The sequence below is a fragment of the Hevea brasiliensis genome, chromosome 6 (assembly GCF_030052815.1).
Source record: "Hevea brasiliensis isolate MT/VB/25A 57/8 chromosome 6, ASM3005281v1, whole genome shotgun sequence".
Classification (NCBI taxonomy): Eukaryota; Viridiplantae; Streptophyta; class Magnoliopsida; order Malpighiales; family Euphorbiaceae; genus Hevea; species Hevea brasiliensis.
In genome coordinates, this window is record NC_079498.1 from 24,979,729 (window position 1) to 24,990,188 (window position 10,460).

The 10,460-nt window shown below is 34.7% G+C and overlaps 1 protein-coding gene across 1 annotated transcript; it reads right to left on the reverse strand.

Annotated features, from left to right (window-relative positions):
* Positions 1-221: 221 nt before the first annotated feature.
* Positions 222-7,151, reverse strand: LOC110636361 (lysine-specific demethylase JMJ26). The gene is made up of 14 exons (XM_058147960.1): positions 6,918-7,151; positions 4,962-5,040; positions 4,263-4,816; positions 4,035-4,150; positions 3,842-3,941; positions 3,480-3,612; positions 3,333-3,387; positions 2,543-3,236; positions 2,042-2,371; positions 1,215-1,631; positions 1,069-1,141; positions 897-982; positions 661-780; positions 222-561 (listed from the first exon to the last, which is right to left on the reverse strand). The coding sequence occupies exons 1-14, from the start codon at positions 7,149-7,151 to the stop codon at positions 496-498; spliced, it is 3,057 nt and encodes a 1,018-aa protein (XP_058003943.1). The 3' UTR covers positions 222-495.
* Positions 7,152-10,460: the final 3,309 nt, after the last annotated feature.

The following is a 10,460-nucleotide window of genomic DNA, read 5'->3' on the forward strand; positions in this document are numbered from 1 at the left end:
TTATGACCTTTTGGCACTTGAATTATTTTTCCTATAAATTGAGATAAATGTTGGTTCAACCTTGTATTTGTTAATTAGCATATCTAACTCTTCTCTTGTCTTGATGTCCAATTTAAAGGCTTCATTAACATTGATTGCGGGGTAGATGAAGATTATATAAATGAAAATGTAGGATTGCTATTGATTACAATAAAAGTAGTAAGATAATAATGCCGTTGGAATATTAGAATGAAATTTTCTAAATTATCCCATCCAGAAACTCTCTTTAAACAAAGCAAAAGCTCATATAATAATTCCCAATGTATCATTTATATGCCAAACTAAATAAGAAAGGGAAAAAAATCGTCTGTGTTAAACATTAAATTGATGATTTACATCCTTCAAAAAAACTTTAATTAATGTGACAACAATGTTAAAAAAATTGGAAAAAAAAGGGAACAATTAACTTTGGCTTCTTTGTTCTTCAGTTGCCACTTTGTGTAGAACTCAATGCTGTCATTGTATCAGTTCTTCTAAATCTTTAATTGCTTCTGCAATTGCATAGATTATCATCTTCTTGATCTGTACCACAAAAAATTGTAGGAAAACAACCTTTAGGCTCAAAAATGGCATTACCAGCGTTCTCTTGATTCTAAATAAATGATAGCAGAAAGGTGTTACCTCAAGTTTGTCTTCTCTAGCCCTGTGGTTCTTTGGAAGTTGTCTGAGCTCTTTGGTTAAGCGAAGGCACTCCTGGACATTTTCAGGAGAGACAAAATCTACGGCAACTTTTGTACATGACTGTTTAGATGGAGGAAAAAGATATTAAATATAATCTCCATCTACATATGAAAGCACTATTTCATGAAACATTAGAGGAGGATTTAAAAGAAAAATATGCAAGTCTCAATATTTACCTTGAGATTCCTAACTTGGTGTGGGCAACCAGCAGGAATAAACACGGCTTCTCCAACTCTTTGTTCAAATGTCCAAGGTTCAATACCTAGAAGTGTAAAACAATTCGAGTGTCACAATAATTTTAGAAAGAGAGAAATAGAGAGAGAGATTCAGCTTTCTTAATATACTAACCAAATTCCTCCTTCAACTTCTTTTTATGCTCCGAAGTTAAGTAGAAACATTGGTCATGAATTGGATGGACGACCTGCTTATAACAGGTTAGTAATTAGTGAATCATAATCGACTAGTCTAAAAAATAAGTAGTCAGTATAAATTACCTGTTTTACTGGGGAGCAGTAAGTGTGCCTAAATTCCATGGAGTGCTTTCTTAAATATTCTTCTAACTTGGAGACATCCTCCCTTCTAAAAATGTCCCACAATGCACCACACATATTATCTGTTTCACCTTCGCTGGGCAAACCAGGGAGTGTAGCGCCTCTTGGCTGATTATGGGAAAGCTCAAGTTGTTCACTGATTTGGGAGGGGTGCTTCTCTGTCTCAATAATCTTTGATACACCCATCTCTTTCCAGCTACCGCTGCAGTCACTAAGTTGTTCAATGGAATGATGGTCTAGCTTATCTTGCTCCAAACGTTCTTTCTCATCCTGTGCCAAATGTTTCCTTTTGAGCTGTTGAATAGCAGTCTGTTGTTCTTCACTTAAAGCTACCTCTGAAGTATGTGTCAAAATATTCACCTACATTATTGGACAAATTTAACATCAGTATGAGCTCCCTAACCAACAGTTGGTAAACCAAGGGGGGAAAAGGGGCAGCTATTTTCTTGTCTTTAAAAAGAAAGGGAGGGAGGTTTTTGTTTTTTTGGGGAGGGCGTGGTGGGGGCTGGAAGGGGGGTGGTGGGGCTGGGGCGGTGGGGGTGGTGGGGTTGGTGGGGGAGAGAATGTAGAAGATTTGAAAACCCATTACTTATATAAGCATTTGCTGAAAATGGAAGAGCCCATATGAAACTCATTCTTGACATAAACGTTTAAGTCAAATTTAAAGAGTTTGTGGAAAGAGTAGAAAAAAATAGGAGACTCTTAAGCAACTTATGCTAGAATACAAGGTGCAAGGCGTAGTAATAACATGGGGGATATTTTAGGCATACCGCATCTGACATATCACAATGAAGTTTGGTTACAGAGTCCCCTCTGCCGAGCTCTTCTGTTGTACCATATGCGATGTAAGTTTTCGGACCCATGTCTGGTTTGAGCAAATCTGGTGGAAATTTCACAGCAAGGTTAAGGATGCCAGCCTTGGGATCACTATATTCTTGAAATGGCAATGCACTGATAAACTCATCACAATGGCGTGGCAGAAGGTCTTCAAACTTATCAGATGGGGGCCAATCCTTCAGCTTCAGCATCTCAGGCCAAAAGTTTTCATATCTTCTTCCTTCTGTATAGCCCTTGAAAAATTGACAGGTACTAATTTCCACCTGAATATTTTAAAAATCAGCACTCGTGAGTAAAACTACAAAGAAGATACATCAGCATAGGATAGATTAATGTAACTCATAAAAGGAAAATAGAATATCTTTTTGATCACATGCATGATACAATATTTTTGGGATGAAAAAAGAATTCCAGGTAGGATAATGGCGCCAAACCTCACAAGAAGCCAGGCAATCAATGGCCTTCACTTCAGACATATTAGCTCTTGTCTCTGGGTCCACATTTTCGCATAATGCACGCCACATTACCATTGGTTCCCAGCTCAAATGAGTTGTTACCTCAAGGGCATCGCGAACTATAACAGGTTCACCTTTAACCCAATGCTTTTGAAAGTGAACAAGCTCTTCAACCTCTTGAATGTCATTCATAGCAGGGCAATACAAGTAATTGTCCTTGGATCCTTCTCTAGAAGCTGCGCTCCGCAGCATCTCTCTTCCTGCTTCAGAATTGTTGCACATCGAATCTGCCCTTTCCGTGTCAAAACCTACCAAATCTCGCGCCTTCTTTTTCAACTCTGAAATGCATCCCATTGGAAGGATACGCCTTAGCTCCAGTACACAATCACCACAACCACCCATTTCTTTTGGGGCACAAGAAATACTTCCATCATCATTGGCATTCCACAGCACAACCGTTGGTTCACCTTGATCCTCAGCATTTTCAAAATCAAAAGGCAGTGGATCTCCACCATGCATGTAATCAGAGCCTCGGTCTACGTATTGAAACTTCATTTCAGCACGACTTGACAAGCTTCCTTCACGTATTTCGTGACAACAACTGAGACACAGTTCATAAGCACATTTTGGGCAGCTGCGGTGGAGGTCAACAATAGAAGTCGCACAATGGTTGCTGCACCAAGACCCAAAAAAATTCAATAAATAAGCTTTAAGTTCAAACAATAAAATCACATAGTTTCCACCCTTCAGCACAATAAGAGATTCTTACCAATAGACACGTTCATCATTATTACAGAAGTTCTCTGCTATCTCAGGGGAGGAACCTGATTACAAGAACAATTAATAATTTATTCGCAGGAAATGAATTTAAACATAAAAGCTCATACCTGAAGCTAAAAAGAAAACGAGGATGTACCTTGAATGCTAGCCTCAATTTGCATCTCTTGAGTTTGTTCTTCACAGATTTGTTCCAGAAAGGGAAGCAGAGACTTTATCAAATATTTTAGATGCTGAATCTTTTCACTGTCGGTGATGTCCCTTTTTGACGTCTGGACGTGATCAATATTATGAGCTAGTTAGAAGAAATGCTTGCATTCAGAATTTCAGTTCTGTAACATGGTGCTCCAACTGCCAATGTAATATAAGATGCTTATTTGTCAACTTACAAGTTTAAAAAGCCAACTCTAAATTTCAAAAAACTAGCCTAATGGAGCTTTTGCTTCTTTATTAATGTCCTCACAATCAATAGGATAGAAGAGGGACAGAATAAAAACAAACCTTAATCAAACCACTGGAGTGCAAACACGCATTGCAGTTGCAATTTCTACGACAATAAGGACATTGTTCTGCAATTTCTTCTTCTGTCATCTGTGGATACCTACATACATCACAGCAGAAAATGCATATGCCAAGTAAGCTTCTAAGCTTGTTATACTAAAACAATGTCAAATAGTGTAGCCAAAAAATTTACCATTGTTTGATACATTGGACACAATATATTTTGCTTTTACACTTCTTGCAAGGGACAACAATTTTTCTTTCGTTTTTCATGCACTGATGACACTTTGGGCGTGCTTCTATTTTGGCCTGCTTGAAGCAAGAAAAGCAAGCAAAGAAAGAAACTATTCCTTTCAATGTCAAGGGAACATGTATAATTCCACTATAGCAGATAAAAAAAAAAAGACCAGAGGTAAATAACCTTCAAATTTCTCATTGTACGTGTCCTGCTGCTACTGCCATTACTCTTCATATCTGAAGCTGACGAGGGAGAAGAAGATGAAGTACCTAAAGAAGCATTTGCAAAATCTCCATTTTCTAGCCTTGTATACATGTGATTTCTTTTGACTGCCTCACTATCTGAAGTTCTAGCTCTTTTGCGCGCTCTTATATTCATAATACACGCTTGCTCTAAAACTTCATCTTCTGAATCACCCTCCAAGTCTACAACTACAAAACTACTTCTCTTATTCAGCCGCTTCTTTGGAATTCCATTGCCTTTCGAGAATTCAAAAGCAGGAGTCAGTTTCACTTTCTTGGATGAATTTTTTGTTCTTGTTGGGAGTGACCACTCATCATCATCATCGTCCTCTTCCCGTTTCCATATCTTGCCATTAACTCTATTCTTAAGGGTTTTGTGAACTTGTCTCTTCGATGCAAGCCAAGAAACATTCGAGATTCTTCTCATCTTCTGCACATTATGATCACCATCACCTCTGTGCCGGTCTTGCTTAGAAATAACAGCATCCATCCTCACTGCAAGAAAGAACCAGAGATAAATACCGAAACAAAAATAGAATAAAAAATTCATATTGCATGATTGTTCTTCCACCATGAACTACGATTTATAGGGAAACAGAAATTCAATAAGCAATTAACAGATTAAACGCCAATGAATTACGCATTAAAAACAATAACCATATAGTCGAAGACCATGACCAAAAGAGCTGCGGTTGAATGATAAACTCAGGTGAACTCAGCTAAAACAAACAAAAATCATCCCCATTGACAAAGAAATAATCAAGACAAACAGAATACATATAAAGCAAAACCAGAGACTTACAAAGCTATCAAATACAAATTATAATTTGAAAAACATACAAATTCAAAAGAAACAGAGAAACCCAAAAACGAACCTGTGAACTAATCAGGGAAAAAAAAATCTCTATAGAAAATTTAGATTGAAGAAGCGAACGATGATAAATGAAATCGAAGAAGAGTGCCTTGTGCGTGAAGACATACAAATGGCATGGGAATTTCCCGTTATAGACCTGAACCGACCTCAACTCCTTTTGATGATGTTATCCCACTCTCTTTTGGAAACCGTGTGATGCAATCTTTTTCTCGGTTCCTTTGATTTCAAGAATTAAATTGGGGTGAGCATTCGGTTCAAATCAAATCGAATCAAACCGAACATAATCAAATCATAAGAATCAAATTATATAGTTTAGAAATCGAATCGAACTGGATGAAAAATCAAATCGAACCGCTCTATTTTGGTTTTTTTCGGTTCAAACCGATCAGTTTTATTTTTCATTGATTTTTTAATTTAGACTTGATTTTTAAGTTATTTTATTTGATTTTGACCTTGGTTTGAGCCTAATAACCATTAATCAATGAAATTAAACAATATATATATATATATATATATATATATATATATATATATATATATATATATATATATATAAAATTATAATTACATATAATTCATAAATTTTCCATAAAAATAAATCAATTCAAAAATCAATAAAATTATTCGGTTCGATTTAATCGATTTTTTTTTCTCTTTAAAACCAAACCGAACCGAAATAATCAAAATTTTTATAATATAAAATCAAATTGAAATATCTTAAAAACTGAACCAAATTATTAAATTAAAGTGGTTTAGTTCAATTTATTCAATTTGAACCAAATAATGCTCACCCCTAAAATTAAACAGAAATTAGCTTGTTTAAAAATTAATATTTATTATAAAGCGGTAGGGGAAGGGGAGTTCAACTTTAAGTTGCATCACTAGACTATGCTTATTTGTTAATACTTAGTTGGTAAGGATAGAAGCTCTCCTTCCTTATTTTAAGTAGAGTTCGACTCTATTGAAGAGATTCATATTAAATGCATCAAACTTTGACATGATTTGAGAAACCATTTATGAGGAATTTGTTACTTTCTTTTCTAAATTAATTATAATACACTCACTAATTTTTTTATAAATATGTTGTAAGATATAATAATATTTTTGTTGAGATATAATAACTTATTTGGGAGGAAGATTTTATGGGGAAGGTGAGGTTTCTGAGAGCCCAAAACTTTCAGTTTCTCAACTCACTAAATTGGAGTGTTGGGAATTTTTTTATATATTAAATATTAGTTATTATCAATCTTTATCTTCCCATATCTCATCCAAATAAGGTAAGAGTAGTAAACCATTATTTATTTAACTTTACCTTACCTCCTTACACTCCTCCTAACGCAGTGTAAGTCTTGATTAATTTGTAAATAATTAATAAAATTAGTTCAGTGATACTATTGAAGTAAAAAAAAAAAAATTGTATACAAATGTTCTTTTTCCAATGGTACAATACAAACCAATATGAGAAATGCAAACAAAAAATCTACTTTGTATCATACACTCAAAATAATATACATTCGTCCTTGAGTAGATATAACTTTACCACAAAATGCAGAGCTTCCATTTCTTGTTGGCATATTTGAATGATTGTAACTTGGCCTCTTTTCTTTCTCCTTCCTTTAATCTACAGTGTCGCTACATTGGCCTAGTAAGTTGCAATGTGCCTAAATGTACAGTGAGATTTGAAGTCTCATGTTGTTAAGGCTCTGGATGTTCCTTAATAACATCTGTTAAAGATGATGGTGAAGATGCACCACTAATTCTACTAGGCATAGGTGTATTTCTTTGAGATTGGCATTTTGTAGGGACTAGCACACTCTCAGTCTCCAATTTTTCACTTATATCTTCATCCTCCTCATCATCATCACCTTTGAAAACTGGATGCATATATGCATTTTGGAGATAGGTTTTCAAATTTAGGTTTGGCTCCCTTGCACGTTCCAGGGAATCTTTCATCATCACTTCTTGAAACCCAACAAACAAAGACCATTAATTTTGCAATTGGAAGACAGCAACAAACTTGTAATGGATATCTTCTAAAGGTAGGTTCATAGTGGCCTTTGTTACACCCTACCCCTCTGTAAGGCATAACATGATCCCGTAGTATACCTAATGAATTACTAACTCCGTCTACTGATAACCCATTAAGTACACTACAAGGGATTTAAAAAAAAAACTTTTCTTACTTCTTTTACAGTGGTGAGCACTATTTACAGGTGTTAAAGACTTTGATGAACTGAAGTGAAACAACTAACTCATTTGGTTTATTTGGAATTTCTGTAAAAATTTTGGCAGAGTGCCATCTATATTTTGGACAAAACAGTTCTTCAGAAAACCTGTAAAAAAGCACTTCAATATGTATTTGCAAATCTCAACTCCAACATATTTTTCAACACAACATATTTCTCAACTCAAATCCATAGTGATTTTTCGAAGACTGAGATAAAGGAATTATAATACAAAACTATTCAAGTAAATGAAATCTCAAATTTACATTTACAATAATTTACATTTAATTACATACCAAAATGTTTTACAAGAGTTTTTATACATCAAATAATTTACATACATATTATTACATGCTTACATCAAAACCTATGTACATGGGTATATCTATGATATACCTGGAGCTGATCTGAATGTATCCTCAAAGCAACTTAATCACTGCTCTATGCTCTTCTTACCTGCGACAGCATGCAAAGCTATCGCTGAGTGGTGAACTCAGTGGTGCACAACTATAATTTAAAACATAGTACAATATACATTGACAAATTTTGATAAATAATTTGAGAATCTGAATACTGATCAAATTCCAAAACTCAAAATATTCATTGCCAATAATGTAAATCATTTGTATAAATGACTTGGAGCACAAAATTCAATTTATCAAATCATGACTATCCATTTAAGTAATTCTAACAAAATCAATTATACATAAACCATAATTGAAATCACCCTTCCTTACCATTCAAAAGCCATTCTGTATCTCAAAAATCATACTGTATCTCAAAAATCATACTGTATCTCAAAAATCATACTGTATCTCAAAAATCAATCTTTATCTCACTAATATGCAAGACTAATCCGAAAGGGCCATATTCGATGTGATTCTAACTCCCTATGGTCGGGAGGTCGAATCGATTCTAACTCCCTATGGTCGGGAGGTCGAATCATCGTGCCATCACAATAATGAATCTTCCGCAAGGGCCATAACGATAAAATAAACTTAGATCTAACCTCAAATCGAGGAAAATCTAAGCCTGCACGTACTCATGGTAATCAAAACACAACTAACTCCATTGTCTTCTCAACAGATGAGAGAGACGGGTAATAACCTAGTCAAGCATCTATAGTGAGATATAAAACAATATCACAATCCTTTTAGTGAGCATAAATCACAATATAATTTGATTCAAAGTCAATTCCAATATCCAATAATTTTTTATGCTCATCACAATTCAAATCATAAATTTACATTTTTCCATGAAAATTTCCATCACAATTCAAAACATGTTATATCACAATTTTCCGAAACATAATTTATTCAATCCATAACAATGCTTAATACTTGTAGAAATACCATTTCACAAAGATAAATTCATACATACTATAGCAATTTCAATAATCATTGAATTAAATCCAATGCCTGTTAAACATAGTTCATAAGAAAATATGTCATTTAATCATATAAAATATTCAGAACAAAATCAGTTAAAAACTAGTTGTGGACAAACCTCGATGACTGTCTCCCGATCTGGACTTGTTTCCTTCCCTTTCTCGAGTCTTTGGTAATCGAGAAACACAATTTGAAGTGTTTGATTACTAAATTAATCTCTATCGATGGTGTTTGGTAAATAATGCACTGAACTCAATTATTCACTTAATCACCTAATATACCGACCCTCATTGCGTTTTAGGTAAATTAGGTTTTAGTGTCGTTAATATGTCACATTCGATAGGGTTTTAGGTTTGGTACGTTTTACCAAAGTCATTTCCTTGTTTAGTGCATTTTAATGCAAATTTCTGGATTAACGAACACTGGTTTGACCTAACCGGACGATCTAGTTCCTCGGTTTTCGGTCTCGGTCGAAACTACAAACTAGTAAATCTAGATCTTATTGCACGCGTGCAAAATTTCAGGTCAATCCGAGTTAAGTAGACCAAGTTATGGTCATTACACTATTGCTGGTCAAGTGGTACCAATTTAGGTCAAATTTAGGTCAAAATGGTCAATTCTGGTTCGGCCAGTTATTGGACCCGAACTTCTGCAAGTTGTTTGACTTGCTTATGGTCATTTCTGGGCTTTGGTGTCTTCATAAGACTTGTAGGTATGGGTCTTAACTATTCTTGGTCAAAATTTCAGGTCAATTGGACCTGGTTTGAGTGAGTTATGGCCTAAACACTCACTGCTGCCCAATTGGTCATTTTTCATGTCCTAATTGCAACTAATCCGAATTGGTCATATATTTAGGTCACCTTTCACTCATAATTTTGGCATGGTTTCTCAATGAAAGTTGGCACATTTTGTGCCTAGTTTCACCTCAAATTGGTCTCATACCAATTGAGGTTACACATTTAAGGTTATAGGCTAAAATGTACACTGCCCTCACTATGCCTTTCACACCCCACTTCAAACACACATTTAACTTGCAAAGTTTACTTCCATACCCTACCAATCTGTTTTGGTACATTACCAAAAGCATTATCTACTTTACATTAACATTATTTTGGGCAGATTACCATTACCCTCAACACACCAAATATCATTCATAATTACAATTTCTAATTACCATTACAAACACACCTAACCATTACAAATTTTACATACACTTTACAATATCAATCTACATACATCTCATCAACCTTCTAGGTCAATATTCTGCCCACACTTCCTTCAATATATACCATTACTCAAGTGTCCCCAAGCTGACGCAAACCATTCTTCAACATCAAAGTGCCATCCAATTTACCAATTCCCATCCAAGTGCATAAATCACCATATAAACATGAAATAATTCACTAGGTTACTAATTCATCATGATCAACACCATTTCTCATCAATTATATGCACAAATATCTCATAAAAAATGTGACTCATGGCTGTCCAAAATGAAAACAAGAGTAACCCTTCAAACTCAAAATTTTCCTTCACCAAACTAACACCCATAACATGAACATAAACTTTAACAAAGAAATTCTCAAAAATGCAAACTTACCTTTAATTGTAACTTGCTAAACCTTCACCAAACTTCTCAAATTTGGTATCAA

Bases quoted from the DNA above. Each gene is read 5' to 3' on its own strand.
- LOC110636361 (XM_058147960.1), bottom strand. From the start codon at position 7,151: ATGATGAAAGATTCCCTGGAACGTGCAAGGGAGCCAAACCTAAATTTG. The intron at 3,237-3,332 runs GTAAGAATCTCT...GTCTTGGTGCAG, and splicing joins AATGATGAACGTGTCTATTG to CAACCATTGTGCGACTTCTA. The intron at 1,632-2,041 runs GTATGCCTAAAA...CCAATAATGTAG, and splicing joins ATTGTGATATGTCAGATGCG to GTGAATATTTTGACACATAC.